The sequence below is a fragment of the Malurus melanocephalus genome, unplaced genomic scaffold (assembly GCF_030028575.1).
Source record: "Malurus melanocephalus ecotype Western Australia unplaced genomic scaffold, MMel_1.1 scaffold_75, whole genome shotgun sequence".
In the NCBI taxonomy this organism is placed as follows: domain Eukaryota; kingdom Metazoa; phylum Chordata; class Aves; order Passeriformes; family Maluridae; genus Malurus; species Malurus melanocephalus.
Window position 1 is genome coordinate 1,199,998 of NW_026623307.1, and position 21,858 is coordinate 1,221,855.

General features: G+C 42.5%; 1 protein-coding gene across 1 annotated transcript; it reads left to right on the plus strand.

Annotated features, from left to right (window-relative positions):
- The first annotated feature begins 5,062 nt into the window (after positions 1–5,062).
- SENP5 (SUMO specific peptidase 5) lies at positions 5,063–20,759 on the plus strand. Its single transcript, XM_057367102.1, has 9 exons — positions 5,063–6,075; positions 9,173–9,278; positions 9,427–9,574; positions 10,187–10,234; positions 12,117–12,194; positions 15,420–15,557; positions 17,243–17,326; positions 18,708–18,758; positions 18,847–20,759. The coding sequence occupies exons 1-9, from the start codon at positions 5,124–5,126 to the stop codon at positions 18,955–18,957; spliced, it is 1,716 nt and encodes a 571-aa protein (XP_057223085.1). The 5' UTR covers positions 5,063–5,123; the 3' UTR covers positions 18,958–20,759.
- The last annotated feature ends 1,099 nt before the right edge of the window (positions 20,760–21,858 follow it).

Consider the following 21,858-nt stretch of genomic DNA (forward strand, 5'->3'; position numbering starts at 1 on the left):
TGAGTTAGTTCCTAGAAGTGTTGKTTGAGAGGAGTCCATGGTAATTGTAGGACTTGAAACCTTGCAGTATGACCATGAGGTCACCAGCTGCCTGCCCTGCCGTGTTTCTGTGAGTCAGTAACTTCGGACTTTGGCTATTTCTGTATGGTCTTGTGCTGATGAGTTATGTTTTGTCAAAGTGCCTTTCCCTAGGGTTTGTTTCACCTCTGGGACGAAATGTTTACTTAACAGTCCACAGAACTGTGCTGGTCAGAAGAGAAAAAGACAAGGTAGTTCCCAGTGCTGTGAGTCTGCTGCTGCATGTGCTAATTGAGTCATTTCAGACTTCCTGACCTTATCAGCTTAGTTCTGGCCATGTGGTGGTTTGAAGAGAGACACCCTTCCCCAGCTTCCTCTCTCTCTTTCCAATTTTGGATTCTGCTTGGGGGGAGGGATGGCATCTTCTTGCACAGYGTATCTCAGCTGTACACCACAGTCTCAGGATGGTTTTCTGTTTCCTGCTTGCCTCCTGTCCTTGAGAGCTGCCCAGCTCCACTGGGAAAGGCTGAACTCAGTGGATGTTGGAAGAACTGCCTCCCGTGGGAGCAGGTGATGCATGAGTTACTCCTGCCTGTGCAAGGCCACGCTTTCAAGACTATTTGCTTTATTTACATTACTGATATGCTTAAAAACAAGCTTCTTTTATCAGAAGAATTTCCATGTGTCACTTGATCCACTGGGCATCCTGACACAGCCCTACATAGCTTGTGGTGATCTAAGCGTGAAGGAGCAGTTCTTCTGCAGTGCTGTGGGTTTGTTCTGACCTTGTGTGGACAAAAGGTTTCTGTGGTCTGATAGTTCAGGGATCAACTAGAAACCTTTGGTAAAGTCCTGTCAGCAGCATTTGCTGGGACTGCCTTTCCCATTTATGTGCTTTTCACTTAAAACCTGGGGTCTCTAAACCTGCCAAAAATAAATAGGACTGAAAAAAACTAACCAAGCTTACAACAGGTGAAAGATACGAATGTACAGTGTCTTTTACAGGACTCAACCGAAGGTGATGTAGTTGCAGCCGTGTAAGTTGCAAATGGAGCAAGCTGCTAATTGATCTAAGGAAAGTACAATGTGTGTGTGCACTGAATTTGTTGCTCATAAGGGATCGAGGGCCTCATTCCTCCATTCCCATGCAAGTGTGCAGTGCTTGATGTCAAGTTGCTACAGTCATGTTTGCTTGTAGCTTACCAGAGCTCTTGGGATAAATCTCTGTTCTGGAAACTGAGTGGCTCCCAAATATATTTTTTTAAAAATTTGAGTACAAAGCAAATTTAGAATCAGAATCTGCCATTAATACAGAGGTGTAACTGTTTGGGGTTGTGTTCATCCAGTGCAAACAAGATTGTACCTTTTAATATTTAACCATTTGCAGATGGTATGTCAAACACAGCTAAAGGGGTGAGTTACAGTCWATTTCTTTCCCTTTTGGTCTTTGAGACATGTACATGTCGGGCCTTTGGGGTTTGAGGTTTCCTGGAGTAGTACTGGCAGCATCCCTGTGCARTGGAGGTGTGGCTTACACTAGCCAAAAGACGCTGCTAGTGGTGCAAGTTCCTCAGTTCTGAGGTTTTTCATCTGCRTCTATGGATGGGGCAAATATTTCACTTCAGGTTCTTAACTTGCTTTCTTTCTTTTTGGTTTTACGTTGCTCACTTCAGCTCCTTTTCAATTAGTGGACTTTTAAACTGTTCTTTTGTCTTGCTGGCTTATGATGCCAGGTGAACCCAGTGGTACTCCTGTAGCACTGGTAGAAAGGAAGTTCCTCAAGCAGCATCTTTAATTAAATATCTTCATGTGGATTATCTTTTGGCACTCGAAGTAACACTGCTGTTAGAAAAGTGAACTGTTTCAGCTCCTAGGACTGGGATTAACTGCTCCTTGGAGGCCTTTGCTTTAAGGGAATCCAGACTTGAAACTGATTATTTTTGAAAAGGGAGAGGGGAGGGCAAGAAAACTTTGCTTGGATTAAATGGCTTACTCAGACTTTATTCACACTTTAAGGAGAAACTTTTTTGTATGGAAAAATTTTACAATGTGGAGAAATTTCAATGTGGGCATCACAGACAAACATTAAATATTTTTTAATCCTGTATGTTACAATGTGAAGCATTTTTAATGATGTGAGTCGAAAATTAAGCCGAAGAACAGGTAGGTAGAGTAGCTTTCCTAACATCTTCCTTTAYTGCTGTTTTAAGAAGCTGGATCTCATGACACCAACGAACAAATTATCTGTTTCCATTGCTGTTGCAATTGTGTTGAAACTGTGGCACCACTCTTGTCTCARTTCAGGTTTGCCTCAGGTCCTTTCTGTTTTCAGGACATACCTTTGGTAGAATCTGCTTCAGTGGTTTTTTTTCCCACTGTGGTCATTAGTTCAGTCTCCTATGGGTGGAACAGCGGCAGCTGAGGAATTTCAGCTCCTGTGTAATCCATGGCTGTTCAGAAATCCAGTGGTTGCTCAGCCTTTTTCTGTGTMTGAGGCAGTGTGCATGGAGGCTGTTGGACTTTGCTGTGGGAGAGCAAGGACAAARGAGATGACTCCAAATTGTTCAGGAGTGTTCTTAAAAACTAGCAGCTATATGGCACCTATCTCAGAGCTTAAGAAGATGAAACCTTTGCCTCATCTGCTGGGCTCTCCTTGGAGTGCTCAACACTCTCTGTGTTGGCAGAAGCCCCTTGTGAATGGGGCTCTGTTGAGARTATTGAGATTTGGCTGGGTTGGTTTGTTTTACCTGGATGAAGTGTGGCTGGAATAAGCTGTCCTAGCAAGCCTGTGGTTTGGCTGATGCTTACTGAGGCCCTTCAAGGAATGTTTTGTAGGTGCTGCATGCAATAGACAGACATGTAGAGTTTTTTTGTGGAAAAGCAGGCATAAACTGCATTTAGGGTAGAGAAATACRTAAGTGCTAGAAGAGCAAGTACAAGAAAATTAGTGTGATGAGATGTTATGCCCTGATTTTTCTGATAACTGAGTTGTGTGGTGAGTAATAGAGGGTTGCAAAAGAGCCAGGCCCTGTTGCAGTGCTTTTATACTGTTAAGCTGCACTGCCTGTCAGTGGAGGTAGCCAGGTTTCTTTCTAGGTTGTAGGTCCAGTGAATTCTGGACAGTTTTCTGTATGATGGGAATATCTTATTCTAGTGATAAATTATATTCATTGTCCTCTCTGCATTTCCACTCCCCTCTCCTCCATAAGGAAAAAAAAAAAAAAAAAGGACAGCTGCTGTTTGCATCTAAGATGAGTGAGTGAAAAATGCAGAGCTTCTTAAGTCTAACTTGGAATACCTGATTTTGCAGGTGTCATTCATATTTGCTGTGAAGTCCATTTGTTAATGTTTTATTTTCATTYATAGACTCCTTTATTTTCAACTTTGCATGCCTGTGTATAATGATTAGGACAGACATGTCTAAGGCAAATCTTGTTATAATAGTCTGTAAGTCAGAGTAAGTCTGACAGAGGGACAGGACAAAGTCCATTTCCAAATCTGAGAAAAATACAAACCGTTGGAAAATATCTGATGGGATGTGCATGCTGAGGCTGAGGCAATTTGTGTGAAGCGTCCCATGTTGTGTGAGCTGCTCATACCTTCCCCTTGTGTTTCTGGATTCTTCTAACTTCTAATTAATATTTGTATCRATGTAGTGAAGATAAACATATATTACTATTCAGGCTTTACCCTCTTCTGTAGTCTCAGATGTGTCCTTATTGAACACTTTGAGATGCAGGTCTTTAGTGGGGAAAGGAATTTTTAAGRTGATTAACTGGTGTGCTGCATTGGTACTGCTTTTTTAATGCAAAGATAAACACTGATTGTAGAAGCTGAAGGTGGTGGTGTCATATGGAGTGAGATGTTGCTGTAAATACAGAGCAATTACTTCATGGAGTAAACTGTTATTCTTTATCTAGTGAGAGAATCAAAATTTCGGTGGCAGTTTGTGCTTTGCTGTTCCTTTAAAAGAAGACTTTTGTGTGAGCATGTGAAGTGTTTTCAGAGGCTGCTCAGGAGTAAGGGCTCCTTTGTACAGTGCTGGTGGGGTTGGGTACCTACACATAGTTGTTGATAACTTGGACTTCAAAGTTTTGTTTTKCAAAAGCCTTTTGAGGCAAGCTGGTTGACTGTGCTTGCCCTAGGCATGGGCAGTGTGAAAGGTTTAACCTCAGGCTTGGGAGTCATGAATTCCGTATGGGGAGTATGGGATGGGTGGGAATTACCTGTTTATTGCTTTACCTCTAGGGAAGGTAAATAAGAAAAGCCTGTTTACACTGTTTACACACCCAACCATGGAAAGCAACTATTGCTTGTTTTTCCTTTTGGTTGGTGCAAGTGAAAATATCTTGGGGAATGTGGGGTTGTGATTAGAGGAGGGGTGGAATTTTAGATAGGCATTTGGCCTAAGGAATGTGCCTTAGTGTTTTGCTATTATGTTACAGTCCAGATAACTCTGAATTMATTTCCCTTATTCTTTCAGCTGTTTTTCAAGATCATAATGCAGCAGAAAAATGAAAAGCCATAGAAGACATTTGCTTTGGCAAAGAAGTCAGCTGCTGGCCCAGTCTGGAAGATGGACCACTGCTTTTGGGAAGCTTGGGAAATACTGCTTCCAAAAGCAATTTTTCCTAACTTAGAAGRAAAGACAGAGTGCTCAGCTATTTGTGAGCTTAAATCACAACAAACTGTACAGAAGACTGCGGTGCAGAAGGAAGACACTTGAGCTCTAAATCAGGTGGGCTCCTGATGTGCTTCTAAATGCAGAAATCTCTCCAAWACCCACTCTTGAATCATACAGCTTTCCTTACAAAACTACTGAGAGCAAAAATACCCTGTCCTTGTCGCAAAGCWGAAAGCTCATCTGGAGAAGCAGTGAGGAAACTCAACAATGGATCCTTTCAGAGCAAAGATCCCTTGAATGAAGAATTTGAAACTGTTGCTATTCTCAATAGCATCTCTGGCAATATCCAGTATGTCTCATGTGGTTCKCTGGAAGGTGCTGCCTTACCTGTAAAGAAAGGTGGTTTTGTATATAGCAGGGAACAGAGCAATGATGATGAGGGCAACACAGTCCTGGTAGTTCTAAACAACTATAAAAGGAAATGCTGTTGCAAAGGGAGTGGAATGGAACTTGTGGCCCCTTGACAGCTCTAAAGAGGTCCAAATTTAACCATCATACTGTAAAAAAGAGATTTTTATTTATGATGCATAAGAAACTTTCTATGGTTAGGTTTCGGTATAGAATCATAAAATTCCCGAAACTTCGAGCAAGAGGTAAGACTTGCAAATTAAGAAGAATCAAACGAAGGTGGGTGCAGAAAGTTACAAGGGACCATCAAGAAACGCTACAGCGGGATTTTGAAAGTGGATTGTGTAATTGGTTTTCTTACTGGAAATCTAAAAACAACCGTCTTTGGAAGCGGTACAGCTTATCAGATATGAACAATAATACACCCAAATCTTTAGGAGAGGAGAATGAAATATGTGCACCTGAGATCTGCCACACGCAGGATGTGTCTGCTGAGCCGTGTTCTGAGGATCCAGAATCCAGAGGGCAGGATGGCAGCGTGGATGCTGTCCCACCAGAACTGCGTGTTAGAGTTTCYTTGGAGGCAGAGACTTTGCACCGGGTGGAGACCAACGGGGCTCTGGCAGAGGATCATTGCTCTGACATTGTTGTCTCTGTGATGGGAAAAGAAATTGCTGTTTCAGATCAAGATGGTGCAGAATGCAAGGAGGTTGTGGGTGTRGATGGAATGATACTGTTGCAATCCTCCTTGCAGGATTCTGATGTCAATGATAATTTTGCAAATGGACCTTTWTCCATGGAGCTGACACAGGAGGACAATGAGGACAGCTCTAGCCAGATGGAAGTAGAAGGCTCCTTGGACATTTTTAGTTCAAAATTGCTAGATCACCCTTACTGTAAAAGTCCTCTTGAGGAGCCTKCACCAGAAAGCACAGGACTGAAATCAGGAGCTCGGAAGGGAGGCAAAAGGAACAGTCAGAAAACTTCCCAGGTGGCTGATGARCAGTTGGCAACGTGGCTTTGTGGTATACCTTTTACATATCTTGGGGCATCCAGGAATTTCTGAAAACTGCTGCATGTGTTGTGGATTTTGCATATTCTGTTAATTCCTTTGTAAAAATGGTTTCTTACCATGTAAAGGTCACTTAGCATAACATTTGATGAAGTAAGGCTTCAAAGAGGAGACTTCCATGAAGGAGGGACAAATGAATGTTTGTCTGACAAGCTATTTTAAGATATTATTTTGTTTTAGAGAATACAATGTAGTTTAATTGGAATCTTTGTGGAAAATTGTTGATAGAAATTTTAAATGTCTTACTGTGTGGGATCAAAAGGTTCAGGTTTTTACGTGGTTGACATTGTTATTCTTAATATGGTTTTTGAAAATCTTAGGTATTGTAATGCTTCCTTCTACCGTTATACTCTCTTCTCTTGGTCTTAAACAAAATCACTTTAACTAAGGTTTTAATAGCCGRATATTATTCATTGCCCCTTAGTTTTCTCTCCAGTTGTTCATAAAGTAGGCTTGATGAATCCTATTAGACCATATTTTTTAAAAAGACAAGACTAGTCTTAGCAAAGGTTCAGCAAAAAGGCGTTGGGGTTTTTCTATGCTATGCTGAGCGTGCAGTATTTGATAGTCTCTTTAAAGAGGAACACGATAAAAATAGTAATTGGTGTCTTATTTATATGTAGCAGCACTCTACACACATGGTAAGGAGCAGTAAGCTAACACATTGTGCCATCTTGTGCCATCAGTGTAACTTCAGTGATGTTCTAATGACTTCCTTTGGAGAAATTGGCTTTTTAGAGTCCCATAAACCTGAAGTTGATGTCAACTAGTGTTAAAGGAATTGTTTGAAATTCAACATGCTCTGATTTTTCTGCCCAACTTTTTGTCCTTTACTTTTGCAATTGATTTCTCTAAAGCAAAACGTGAAGAAGGAGATTCCTCAAGAGAGGAGTTAGCTTTCCACATCCTTGTCTGCAAGTTAGTGTGAGATATGTTTCTCTGTGACTGGCTTTATGTGATCTAGCCAGGATGAGATGTGTGAAAAATGGAGAGAAACTGTGGTAACCCAGTGAACAGACCACTTCTGCAATGGAGTTTTAAAGTTTGTCCRTCAGAAAAAGAGATGTAGGACTTCTGTAACAGGCAAAAACAAAGGTTGTATCAGGGTGGCAGAAGTTAAAGTTTTGTGGTCTGATGGTATAGTCCTSTTTTCTCAACTGAAAAGCTGTGAAGAATTTTAATTGTGGTGTAACTGTGCACAGGAACTCTTGTGGGTTTAGGAGTGTTGTTAATAWTTAACTGCACCCTAAAAWATAGTGCTAACCTGGTAAGAGTTCSTGGGATAGAAACGTGAAGGAGGTGCAAGTGTTAGGGCTGCTCTCGGGTTTTGAATTTCTCTGCAGCAGCTGAACTTGGATGTTAATGGRCTGCAATGCTTAGTGTATTCAGAAGTGCTATTAGGTATCAAACAGCCCCATGGTAAATCCTGTTCGTGATGGGTGACTGATGTTGCCCCAGAGCTGAACTTTGTATTCTCTTCCTTGAGTTACACCGGCTCAAGYGAGGTCAGTATCTAGCTGGAGGTCTGGACTTCTTCTGCTCTTAGTTGTAATGACAAGAACAATCCTTCCTCAGTGTATTAATAAAGAGCTTTTAAATTTTCTGTGTATTAAAACAGAATAAGGTGCACTCATAAGCCCCATGCATTGTTTGAGTAGACTTGTTGCCAGAGTGAGAAATGTCCTGGTCACAGTGTACTGAGATGTAAGGGATAAAAATTGTTAGGCAACTGAGTGGCAGAGTTGTGAGGAAGGTTCTTTCGCCATGAAGAATGCTTCCGTGTGGTCTGATCTCTTCAATCCTTCCTCCCTTCTGTCACACTTCTTGTTATGTCTTCACTGCTGTTCTCAGCTCATTGTGTTTTGGGTTTTCTGCTTCCTCTCTCTCCTTTGGCTTCTATTCGTACTGCTGTTCTTCTGGCACCCTTTTTGTCCAGTGTTTCTTTCTCCCATCTTGCTTCTTCCTATCCTGATCCTGCAAATTTCCAGGAAATGTTAAAAGCCTTAGTAAGCATACAGTGCACTATCCAATGATGCTCTCTGCCATCACACCCTGGCCTCAGAAGAGTCCTGGACTTTGGATTAGTGCAGTTTCCCTGGACTCTGATCTCAGATCCAGCTTTCTGTACACACCAACTTTCTGTGCAAAGAACACGTTTTCTGCTGTATCTGAAAATTCATTTTCAGAAAGCTGGACAACTTGGCCTTTCTTTCTCTTGTTTACCAGCAAGTGTTGAAATCCTGTTCTCCATTCTCTTTCATTCTCAGAGTGGTTTTGGATGCTTGTGTGGAATTTGTATCTCCAGCATTCCAGTTTTGTATTTGAGGAAGAAAAAGTCTCTTTCCTAGGTTTTCCAATTCCTTCAGCATTCATCTCTTCATTATTTCCRAGTTAATATTTTTGTTTCTGGTGTTACGATTGCTCAGTGCTTTCCTGGGCAGTGGCATGACTGTCTGTGTCACCTTAAATGCCATTCCTAGGACACAAGGGTAAAGGAGTTAAACTTGCTGGGAGTCTGTCTGGCGTCTTYTCTGTTCACTGTGGTGTGGCAGCGGAACTGAGCAGACTGCAAACGCTGCCAGCTCCAGCTGCCTGCTTTGAGGAGAGTCATTCTGCCTGCCATAAGGACAGGATACTGGCTTTTCAGTGAAACCTGTTGCAGGAACTGATGGCTTTTCACATTGCAKTAAAATGATTTAAAATGCTAATTGAAGTAGGGAAGGGGATGGATTCTTCTGTAGCACTGGTATAATTAGTGCAATGTAGATATGCGTGTATATGGCAAGAACAGGAGCTGATCTTTTCCTGTAAAGCTGAGTGATCAGATTCATGCCTTTTTATTTTTGTCCTCTTCCCCTACCCCCGCTTTTATTTAATGTTGCCAATTTGAGCTTAGTTTTCTTAAATATATACTTGCTATGTGTGRTGCTGCATGTTGCTTGGGTGCAGAGTGACTGCTGCTTTTACTTGTAAGAACTCAGAGTTTTATTGGACTGGTGAACTCAGAAGGTTTTTATGTGTTTGCACTTTCATTTTTCTGGTATTTAAAGGATTCCTAGATGAAGTTATGAAGAAATACGGCAGTTTAGTACCACTCTGTGAAAAAGATGTCATGGGAAGATTAAAAGAAGTCTTTAATGAAGATTTCTCCCATAGGTGTGTAGCAAGTATTACATTCTACACCTGGTAAAGGACAAATCACTTGCAYTGCTACTGCATGTTCCACATATAACAACTAGCAGAAAGCAGGCCATTTGGCATGACCTTGACTTGATTTTTCTCTACTTTTTCAATCCTGTTTTAGAAAACCTTTTATCACCAGGGAAATCATGAAGTATCGGGAAAAACATCCAAAACCCTCCACTTGCAATTTCCGAGTCTTCTATAATAAGCACATGCTAGATATGGATGATTTGGCTACACTGGAAGGCCAGAACTGGCTCAATGATCAGGTCAGAAATACTTGGTGTTTATGTGCTTCCCTAACTCTTTTTAGCYCATATATGTTAGCCTATACACTTGTACTCCTTCTGCTGACATTATAGGTGGATTGTCCTTACTTTTCACTTGACAAGGACTGGTGGGCAGCTTTTACAGKGACAGGTGCAGTAAGTCTGGAGGCTGGGAGGTGTCACAACTAGACTGTTTCCWTTTGAAGAAATGGTGTTGCACTGTTTTGATAAAATAGTGGCTACCCATATAGGTTTTAGTGACTTTCCCCATCCCCAGCTTGTGCAGATTACATGAATGACAGTGTGAAATAGCAAACTGTGGCCCACAGCCAAAAAACCAGGAAGGCTGCAGAGCCCAGGGCATGCACCAGTACACTTAAATTGAAKTAAACTGCATTTAAGATTGAGGCAGACTTCAAGCAGCTAGTTACAGTCTCTCCAGGCTGACTGCTATGAGTTGCAGAGTKCTTGTCCTTCAGACAATGTGGCTGTAGAGGCTCCTCTCCATATTGCTGGTTTAAGTGGGTAGGGGCCTATGTTTTCTGGGCACTTATGAATTTGGGTCTTAAAAAAYTGTGATATATGTATTTAACTATTTACTAACTCTTACAGATAATTAACATGTATGGTGAACTCGTAATGGATGCAGTCCCTGAAAAGGTGAGAGGGTTTTGTTATTTTGCCAATGTACCTAATGAGAGATGGAGAGGGAAGGGTGGAACTGTGCACACTTCAAATGTAGAATTGAGATTCAACTCAATSATGTTCTGAGTGGTTCCATTTTAATTTGTTGCTATGTGCTGCTCAGATTTTCTGCTTTTCCCTTTTCAGTGCTGTTGCTCTTGTTTCAGGAACTGACTGAATTAGCTCTGCAGGTGTCTCTGTGGTAACCTAATGTTACTGATGTACCTGTAGAAGACACATGGCCTGTTTTGACCTATCCCACTCTCCTTTCTTCCCTAGAGGTTTCTGTTTCCAGCTTGTTTGCTTCTAAAGTGCAGTATTCATGCCCTTGCTCACCAGTCTGGTGTTTCAGCTGAAATTCCTGATGAAGATGGATTTCTGCTGAGATGACAAACCATGAGTGTTAGCATCTGAACCATGCACATGTGCTGCTTGCACTCACCCTCCCGCCCACCTCATAGCTGTGGGGGCTGTAACAGCTCAAGCTGTGTCAGCTGCCTGCCTGGTGAATGTGAATTTGTGTGGAGCTGTTTGGTTCCTTGGCAGTATTGACTCTGTTTTGTGCATCCTTAACAGAATGCTTACAGCTTTGCAACTGCAGTGCCTAACTGTTGGTGGCAGTTGAGAAAAAGAAAGCGAAAAAAAAGTAATCAGGATAACACCCTCCCCCCATTCTGTGTCTAAATTTGCAGCAGTGACAATTATAAAAACCCATCTGTTTACTAGTARGGCAGAACAATTTTCAGGTGAGACCACAAAGGAAGAACCCAACAAAGCTATTTTTAGATGAGCTCTGCACAATGTAACTCTTAAAATCTTCAAGCTCGGAAGAAAGAGCACTGTTGCTTTGATTGGAGGTGATGGTGATTCTTCATTAGTATTCTCCATATTTCCTGAGTGTATGCTAGGCTTGGAGTATTGGAGATTGTATCTGTTTGCTTGTGTCTGCTTTTCCTTCGTAGTGCATAATTGAAATCCTCATGGGAGATTTTGTGCGGGTACCTCAGAATGTGGTTTTGAAGTCTGTTGGCATAGCTAATGGGTGTTAGACTGTGTTTTCAGATGCTGAATTTTCTAAATTTTTTTCAAGTAACAAGCTTCTACCACGTCTACACTAGCAGAATTATTAAAAACAGATGTTGCAGATTTCTGTTTGTATTAATCTGTTCCTATAATTGCAAGAAGCTAAGCACAGGGAATAATAGTGTTAACCTGGAGCTAATTTTTTTTTTTCATGAGCCTGCATTTTTTGGTCATAAATGCAGGTTTTTACTTACAAAATGGATCTGTCATACTTTCAAAATACTTCTCAGTAGCAGAATATTGTTCTTGTCAGGAGCTGGTCATAGTAGTTGAATACCAAAGACAATGTTGTTGGATTAAATCTCATAAATGTTTTGATCATTTTCTTTTTCTGAGTCTCAGCTTTCAGCAACTAAAGCCAGACGTTACTCCCTTCTCCACCMCCCCCGCTTTTCCAGTCCAGTGTTCTCTTCCTTGATCCCTGTAAAGAACAACAAAAACTAACTCCTTGTCCTGGTGTTTTTTTCGAAGTCTGTCCCCAACAAAAAAATTAAACATGCTATGCCTGGAGATACAAAAATGTAAATATAAATGCTGCAATGGCTCACATAATATATTATAAGGAAATAAGKCTTGTTTTATTAGCTTGCTGAAGAACAGCAATAGTTGAGGCTTGGCAAAGCCTGTGTTTGTCCCTACTGGGGTTCTGTTTCTAAACCTGCATTAAATATTGCCTCATTACAAGTTGTTTTGTATAAATTATCCTGGGGGAAGGGGAATGACTGTGCATGAAAATGTCTGTGCTCATTCCTCCTCTCTCTCTCTCTGTTTTTAGGTTCATTTCTTTAACAGCTTTTTTCATAGACAGCTCGTAACCAAAGGATATAATGGGGTAAAACGATGGACTAAAAAGGTACCTTTAACACAGTGCTCGGGTTCTGCTGGGCTGGGCTCARTCACTRTCTTGAAGCTGGGTTACAGTGGGTKATTTGCAAAAGATGGGTTAGCAAAGGAGCTGTACAGAGTGGGGAGGGCTTGATGAAAATAGTGTGGCACTATTCAAGTTAGTACGGGTATGCTGTGAGAATGTACTTCGAATGGCTACATCTTCAGTGGGAGGTTATCTCTTTGTGTATGTTGTTAATTTAACTGCAAGAAATGTCTCTTACTGCTCCTGACAGTGCCAGGTACACTAATCTACAGGAGAGCAGACTTAATTCTGCTTCTTCCTTTTATCTCACACTGGCATTCTTTGACAAAATCAAATTGTTACTCTGAGTAACACATACCAGGTACTAGAAAGCAGAAATTAGAGACCTGTGGTTAATAAGGCAGATGTTCTCATGACAGGAACAGAATTCACCTTGCTTTCCAGAGCCCATACCAGATCATGGGTGTGACATTTTAAGGGGTAGCTAATGCAAGAAGAAATATTCTTTTTTTCTTTTCTATTCTATGAACATTTGTCCTTTCTAATATGGGAGATGAGGCAAGACTAATCAAAGGCCGTGTTTGAATGTATGATCTTTCTGCAGAAGTACTTAAATAGCACACATCTGTGAAATGCTAGAGATGAACTCATTATCCAAATATAAAATCTTTTCATATAATTTATTAAAAATCTCTTTAAAGAGAGATGGAATATCCATGYTTAATATTCCCACATATTATTTTTTAAACATTCTTTTTCTCCAGCAACCCAAGTTTTGTAAAAAGCCCCAGAATTAAGGTAGATTCTGGAAGCAGAATCTGTATTGCTGTTGCTGCTGAGAGGTAACCAATGAAAGCACGACAATTGTTCAGACATTTACAGTTAAATTCCTGGAGAATCTCTCAAGCAAGAATGAGAACTAAGCAGTTTCCATGGGAAGAATTCTGTAGACTCCTTCATCCTGCAATGTGCAATTAAGGGGAGCTTGTTTGTGCTCTTTAAACACACCAGAGTATTGCACTATGTTTTATAAATGTTCTCTCCTGGGATACAGGAGATCCTRTTCTTTCTGCAGTGGTTTCAGAGCTCCTGTTGGCATCTGTCCTGATCAGCCATCAGACTGGCACTCCTGATCCACTGTCATGGCACAGAGCTGGCTCTGCTGTCTTGCTGAAGTGAATATGCCATAGTTCTTTCTATGTGTCAGCTCTTAAAGACCCCACTTTTGGCTGCCTCTTTCCACTCTTCTGATGCAGGTTTGCACACCTGCAGTAATCCAACAGCTAAAGCCACATGAGGACCTTGAGTTTCGTGTGACTCTGCCGTTGCTGGACACCACAGAAGATGTAGTTCATTTATCTTATTCCAGTTTTCCTTTGTGGTCTCAGCTTGCTGCTGGCTGACATCCCCCTGCTTCTCTCCAAGAATGATGGATTGTTGTGTAGTGAATCCGGGCAGGAAACAGCTTCTGCAGGTGGGAGCAGGGTCGATGCTTGTCACAATCAAAGGACTGTTGTGAGCCAGGCTGGGCTGATAACTGCTGTGAATGCCCAGACCTTTTTGTCTCTTCAACTTCCATTGTTACTCAAGAAATAGACTTTTCTTTCCTACAAAAGACCTGCCCTTGCCAGTAGTGTTGCAATTATGTACTGCTCAAATTGCACAGTGCTTAAAAAAAAGGAAAAAAGTATAGAAATCTTCCATAGGATGAGTTAATTTAGTTCAGTATTCTATTTTTGCATATTTTCTGGATTGTGCCGCTGAAACCCCAGTAATTAGACACTCGTTTCAAGAGGAGCTGGGAGAAGRAAGATCATGAAAGGCCCTGGCTTGGCTGGCTTCCAAAAGCATAAGGGCTCATCTGCCACAGAGACACTGGGGGTGTTACATCTGATCTACTTGTTCTYTACTTCAAGACCTTTTTGCTTGTTTGCTTGCCTGTGACCACAGTGCATCTGCTGCAAAGTTAGGTTTGAGAAAGGATGAATCTGCTCTACCTTCTTCCCYCCCTTTCCTCTGCTCACCAAAGCATCCTGCCCTCCTCTGCCTTCCTCTGGCACATCCCACAGCCTGTGTTAGAGCAGAAAGAGTCCAACTGCAAACTTGCAGTTTTTGAGGGGGTGTCTGTARTTACAGTTTCTTTGTGGTTTAGGTTGGGACCTTACAGATCATCCAGTTCCACCCTCCTGCCATGGGTGGGARCACCTTCCACTGTCTCAGGCTGCTCCAAGCTCCATCCAACCTGGCCTTGGACACTTCCAGAGATCCTGGGGYTGCCACATCTTCTCTGGGCAACCTGTGCCAGGCCTCACCACCCTCACAGGGATGAATTTATTTCTTACATCTAATCTAAACCTCTCCTCTGTCAGTTTAAAGCCATTCCCTCTTGTGTTTTCACTCCATGCCCTTGTCTAAAGTCCATCTCCAGCTTTCTTGTAGCCCCTTAGGTACTAGAAGGTGCTATAAAGTCTCTATCCAGACTGGAAAGCTCCAACTCCTCAGTCTCTCCATAGCAGAGGTGCCTCAGGCCTCTGAATATCTCTTTGTCTTCCTCTGGACCTGCTCCAACAAGTCCACCTCCTTTTTACATCAGGGGCCTCCGAGCTGGACGCAGCACTGCAGGTGTGGTCTCCCAGGAGAGCAGTGGAGGGGCAGAATCTCCTCCCTGACCTGCTGGACACTGCTTGGGATGCAGCCCAGGATGCAGTTGGTTTTCTGGGCTGTGAATGGGCTGTAAATGCACATTTCTGCAGTGTTTCGAGCTTCTCATCAACAACCCAAAGTGTGTCACCTACCCACAATGCAGCTGTGATAGAAATGAGTGGTATTCACACTGGGCAAGTGTCATTACTGAAGAGGTCTRGCTAACCTAAATTGAGGCATGATTGTATTGCCATCATTATCTAAAAAATCCCACTTGAACACAGATGTTGCAGTGCAACCTGAGCAGGATTTTGCCACAAATACAATGTTATGATACTGTACAAGTTTCCTCAGGCAGTTTCTGGGCTGTAATTGTGTTTTTGTGCCTACGAATAAGTTGTGTATGAGGTAAACATGAAGAATGTGGTGAGAGAGTGGAGGGGAAAAAAGAAGACTTCAGTTATGGGGTAGCAGAAAGGAGACTTGGATATAATTAATTTCTTGTTTTGYTGTGTTCTGCCCGTGGAACACTCTCTAATATATGTTGTTTTTTTTTTTTGTCAGGTGGACTTGTTCAAAAAGACTCTCTTGTTGATTCCTATTCACCTGGAAGTCCACTGGTCCCTCATTACTGTGAACATCCCCAGTCGAATTATTTCATTTTACGATTCCCAAGGCATTCATTTTAAGTTTTGTGTAGAGGTAAGAGTGACAGCTGTGTCTGAAAAGTTTGAACTGTCTTCTTAAACAAAACACTCCCCCCTTGTTTCTGTTCAGCCATAAACTTTAAATGTGGTATGTCTGTCATTGTCTTGCTGTGTATGAAATGAGAATCAGCCTGTCCTGCTGAGGAGTCTGAAGCACAGACCTCGAGGGTCACACAAACTGGAAGTCGAGGTCAGATTGCTTATTGCCCAATTAACCTGACCATGTAATCAGCACAGCTTTGGTGACTCTGTCTTGTCACTCCCACAAAAAGCAGGAGCTCCAAGCCCAGTGCCTTGGGAAGCAGAATAACCCCAAGGAGAGTAAGGGCATTTCTTTCGTCTTTTAAGGGACTTGTATTTAGGATAAATGATAAATTGTGATCATTTTGGGGATAGGTTGCCTGGGTGAGAGCACAGRACTGAAGATGCTGCAGTGTTGCCCAGTGGGGTTTATGTGTTACTGTGCTATTAACAGCGCGTTGCCTTTTTCCTTGGCCTGCATTGAAACAGAGTGTTTGCCTCTGGTTATAACCCAGCAACCTTTCAGGGCTGCAACCTGAACACTGGAGTTAAATTATCAGTCTTCCTGATAAAGAGCAGCCAGGAAATTTTTGCTGGGCTTAGCAAATTGTAATGACCCTCTTACAAAAGCTAATTTTGTCAACTTAATTGCTTGCTTGATGCAGCAGCCCTCTACTTTTAACTGTGTGTAGTTGTTGGCTTACAGAAGAGTAGTAATGATTGTACCCAGGAGAGTTCCCAGCTAGGACTTCTGAATGAAGATAGTATGCCTGCTGGCATTTGCTGAGGATGAAGCTAATGTTTGTCCTGGGAGCAAGAGATCTCATGCTCTGTAGCTTGTGAATGTGCAGYATAAACCAGCCATCCCTCTCGGCAGCCCTACAGTTTCTCATGCAGCCTTGCAACGTGGTCTCTCCTATCCCATTCCAGGCAAGGCATTTGCACCTGAATGTCTCACAGACATGAGGCACTTTTATTTTTGCCTGTTCTAGGGGAAGGAGGGGGAGAACTACCCCAGAATTCACTGTGATCCATACACTAAGGTGAATATTTGTGTGCTGCAGTGTTTAAATTGTGCTATAAACGCCCAGCCTGTTTACAGAGAAGTAGAAGGATTTGYTTAACCCAGGACCATAGTCTCATTTATCTTGCTTCCTTCTCCTCGCTTGTGTCAGCCTATTTTTTTTCCTGTGTGTCACTAAAGCTCTCCCTGGAGCTTTGTTGATTAGCTGCAGAACTCGAGCGTTTTGTATTGAGATTCCAGCAGGAAAATGCAGTCGTATCGAACCTAAGGGCCTTGGTGGCAGACAGTRAGCCAGGAAAGAGCACATGCCAGRCTGCTCTGTTTTTCTCTGCATATCTTGGAGCACTCTGACCTTGTGCCTGGGTGCCACAGCTAGTCTGGTATGAGGTAGAGTAGTCTGCAGTGCAGCTGAGGGGTGTTAGAGCTGCCCTTGATACACCAAAATGAGTCTTGATGGTAGAAGGTGCAATACCCACCAGAATTCATTTCTTTACCTCTAGATCTGAGCTCAGCTCCTAATGCTCACCTGAAATTTGTCCTCATTGTCAAAAGCATTCCAACCAAGCTGTCAGTGTCTCTCTCCTGTTTTTCAGAGAGTGAATAATGTTGCTTTTTTTTTCCTTTCCTCTTTAAAGAACATTCGAAAGTATTTGCTGACTGAAGCAAAAGAGAAGAATCGCCCCGAGTTCCTTCAGGGTTGGCAGACTGCTGTGACAAAGGTAAATGGCAGCACTTTGAGCCCTGGGGTCTGACTTTGTGGGAGATTTCATGAAGCTGCTTCTAAATTCATATATTTGTACAAGTAGTAAATGGCTTTATGCTGCCCATGTGGAGGGTTCTGGGAGGAATGCAGGTAGTTACACATGGGAATTCCAACTCAGTTGTTCATTCAGCTCTCACCAGGGCTTTATCACTTTCTGCAAGTACGTGGTGATCTGAGCCTTTCTCTGGATAATTAAATATGTGTGCAGCAAAACCTGCAGCTGGTGTCCATATTGACACAAGGTCAAGAACTGAATGAGCTGGACACTCAGCTGCCCTCCTTCTCCTGAARGGGCTGTTCTGAGTGCCAAATGGATGGGCTTTGATGAGGGAGGGAGCAGGCTGATGTTGCTACTGCTGGTATTTTATGTTTGCTATGGATAGAGGGCTCTGGTCTCCAGGGCTGTTTGTGGCACATTGCGTTTGATYGCAAGTAAACAGAGTCTGGCAACAATAAACGGCAATAACTTGTGTGTAGTGTAAATGAGGGAATGTGTAATTTGCGTAGCCATCCCATAATGGCTCCAAAGATATAAAACAGGTCATTGCACACTAGACATACTTCCAACAGCTCCCTCCTTGCACAGGTTTATTTTTAGATGCTGATACAATGATGAAATTATTCCTCTCTGCACTCATGCACAACCTGTGCAGTCAGTTCGTCCTCCTGCATTCTGTGAGGCAGAAGATTTGGGAGTTGAGAAAAAACAATCACTTTGCCWCTTCAAGTGCCAGAGATGTAATAGCACAGTGATTGGAACTTTTTAGCTCTGCAYAGCAAAATTGAGCATGTTTGAGGAAATAATGAAGGTTGGAAGTTATCATTTGAGGCTGCCTTGCTCGGTCCAGTTGCCTGGTGATGGACCATTTGTCATGGTACTCTAAGACCCTTTGGTGTGGCTGGGGGAGGAAAGCTACTGCTGGTAGCATGGATRCTGAGAGTAATCTTCCTCTAGGCCTGTATGACTTTGCTGGTACAGTTTTGTCCTGTGTAAAGTAGATAATGCTGTACAAACATTTATTTAAACTAATTGAGAAGCTGTTCTGTGTAGGTCACTAAAAGAAAATAAACTTGAAAGAAAGACTTGCAATTTATTTTCTGTTCTACACTATATATTTTTCTAAGTGTTAGGTGTKATTCTAACAAGGTGTTGAGTGTCACCTTGCAAAATTTGGGATCAGAATAAGTAATTACAGCTCCAGTTTCTGGTGCTGCAGAAGAGCACGAGACAACTGATCCTGAATCTCCTTTTGGTCTTTAGGCAGGGGTAAGAGAACRAAAAGATAAGTAAAAGGATAAAGATCTGACATGTCTCTGCTTGTTTCTTTYCCTTTCAGTGCATTCCACAACAGAAAAATGACAGTGACTGTGGGGTTTTTGTGCTCCAGGTAGGAGTTTCCTTTTTAAAAATCAGTGGCCTGTATTATTCATGTGGTAAAAGTTCTTTTTTCAACCAAGCCTTTTCCTTTTCCCCAGTACTGCAAGTGCCTCGCCTTAGACCAGCCTTTTCAGTTCTCCCAGGAAGATATGCCCCGAGTGAGAAAAAGGATTTACAAGGAGCTGTGTGAACGCCAGCTAATAGACTAATAAAATGCAGCCAACCTAATTTCTCTGGCATTTCTGACAAGGTGCAGCTGGTGTTTGTGTACTTGAATTTCTGAAAACTTCCATGAATTTTGAGCGATTCTCAGCTGAGTGGTGTGGCCACTGTTGTTACCTCAATTTTTTGCAAAGTTCATTAATTGGCAGAACATAACAGAGCTGCCATAGAATATTCCTAATGTCAGTTTGGTTCTCTTATGTTCTTTCCTGTATTTAATATTTATTATCTCAGCATGCATATAGGCAAAGCATGCAACTAAAACCATGAAACGGTAGAATTGGTGCACCTTTGAGATGTAGCTAGAAATGACAAATACAGGTGAATTTGTCTGGAAACATGAAGATGCATGATATGTTTTCTGATGCAATAATGCTTTGAATGTATCAAAAAAAAAATCAATGCCATAAAAAGAACAGCTAGAACCTATTTGGTAGTTCCATTGTCCCTGTTGTGGCTGTGTGATACTGAATACCACATTTTAGGGTGGCTAAACTCATCTACAGTTTTAATTTGTGAAGACCCCTTTTAAAATAGAAGTTGCTAATGAAGTTTGTTCTGTTAGCATTTCTCTGGCTGTCATTATCAGCCTGTCCCTATAGATAAAAAGCAGCCTTTGCACAAATAAAGCTTCAGCACTTGTCTGTATAATAGAAAGTACAGAAGTGTTCAGTCAGTCAGATGGATGGTAAATTCCTAGATGCTGCAGAAGTCTCCATGATGTRTGTATTAAGGAGAGTTATAAGCTGGCCTGAAGAGCCACAGCTTAGATAGTTAGAAAAACTCCTTGGCTGTAACTGTTTACATCTCAGATGGCTKTGAGTCATTTCTCAGATCCACAATATGCAGTGAAAATGTACCATTTCTCCTTTCAGCTCTGTCTTCAAAGCTTGTTGTCTTTAACCTCCCATTGGCTTTTGCTTTTGTTCAAATATAAATTAATTAATTTCTGCTGCATCTGCTGTTTGATTGCCTTGAACATCCCTGGTTTTGTCTGCGTTCAGTAGCACCGAAGGGTCTGGTTGGGAGTAACAGCACTTGTGGTGGGTGCAGTACAAACACAGTGAGGTGATGTGATCCTGCCCTAGAGGGGTGGGAGCCCGTGACCCCGACACTGAACCTTGCAGGGTGTTTGCACTGGGCAAGGATGAGTAAGAGCAGTGCATCTGTTGGGTTTTCACCTTGGTCTGTAGACTRTGATGTGCTCCTCACTGAAGAGAGCTACTTCTGTTTGAAGAGATTGTTGTCTGGCACTGCTACACCAGCAAATGTCTTTGCTGTGTTTTTCTGCCAGATAAAGGAGTGAGCCCAGAGGAAAAGTATTTTCCTTGCTAAACATCATCTGTTGCACAGCTTCACTTTGTGTCTGTCCATAGCCCTGGCTTCTGATGGAGAAAAACTGCTTTGACTTCCCTGTCTTGCAAATTAATTCAGACTTGAGCTAAGCCAGGTGCAAATCCCTCCTAGATGAGGGGAGGGAGGAGGGAGGGAGTGCCAAGCACAGCCAGGCCAGGAAGTGGAAGCACGTGCACACTGTGCTGTGCTGGAGAAGGAGTTCCTGCAGTATCCTTGCGTGTTCCCACTTCCCCTTGTTGGCAGCTGGCAAGGACTGGCTTAATTTAGCAAGATAAGGAAAGCCTTATGCACTTGGTTAGATAATTTAAACAAGGAACTTAATGAATCAGAAARAACCCTTCCAGACAGGGAAGGTACATTTGCCTATTGTATGGTGCAGAGCACCCCATAGCACATGGTTTATTTGTGTTTCCCGGAGGTGTTACTGATAGGACCAGCTGCACCTTCTTGGGGTGAGGGGTTCTGAGCAGTGGAGGGTGACTTTGGGTGTAGTTTCTCCTGTGGGGTAGCACATATGAGGCAGTGCTGCCATTCTCACCTCTCTGCACTGCTGTCACATGAATGGTTCCAGTGCTGATGCTGCCATGTGGTGGGACGTCTAAGCCAGGCTGAAGTAGCCCAGAGGACAGTTCTTACCTCAGTATAATTTGTCACTGAATGTGCATCCCTGTATGAATGAATACGCACAATGGGGTGGCCTGGAAGAGATGTGGAGGTGGTGCCAACTTTGGGTGTGGGCAATAGAGCCTTTGTTCTCAAGCAAGACTCCTGGTAGGGGGAGGAACACTGAAGGAGAACTGCGAGAGCAAACTGCTTTTATTTTCAGAACTTAAAACTGTTTGGTAAGGAAGCTTGAAATGTATCCTGTGAGACTGTGTCAGCCTGGGAGGCTCAATGCCTCCAAGAAAGACCCTTATTATTTTGTGGAAGTTGCCTCRTTGATGGATATTTTTCATTGCATGGGAATGTGCTGGAACATTGGACTACAGRCAGTTGTTTCCTAAGGCTTGGTGCCTACTACTGGTTGGTAGATATCCATCTTGCTCTGTATGAGAGCTCCTGAGGAGTCTTTAAATCACGATCCCTTTATCAGCAGCATCAGGAACAGCGCAGGATTTCTGTGAGCTGCGTGTTGAACGTGGGGGCTTTGAAGCAAGTGCATGTGTGTCCCAGATCATTTGAGAGGAAGGGGCTTGCATTTGAATCTTCTGCCTTGTGAACTGGGGAACAGGGTGGGGAAACATGCATGTTGGAAAGTACTTCTTATGTGCTTTCTTGTCATCTAGAGGTTTCCTRACAAGTGTTCCAGTTGGTTATGGGGCAGCACAGAGGAGTTGCACTTGAGTCTCCAGCTGTGAACACACCAGTGAGGGGCCTCTGAAAAAAAGGAGGGGAAATTGAAAACAGATCTAATGTAAGCAAAGTATGTTGGTGCAGTGTTGAAATTAATCACAGGCAGTCRGAATCTCAGGCTCTGTAATGGTGTATCCTGTGAAACTGGACTAATTAACTCCTCCTTGARAATGTCTTTG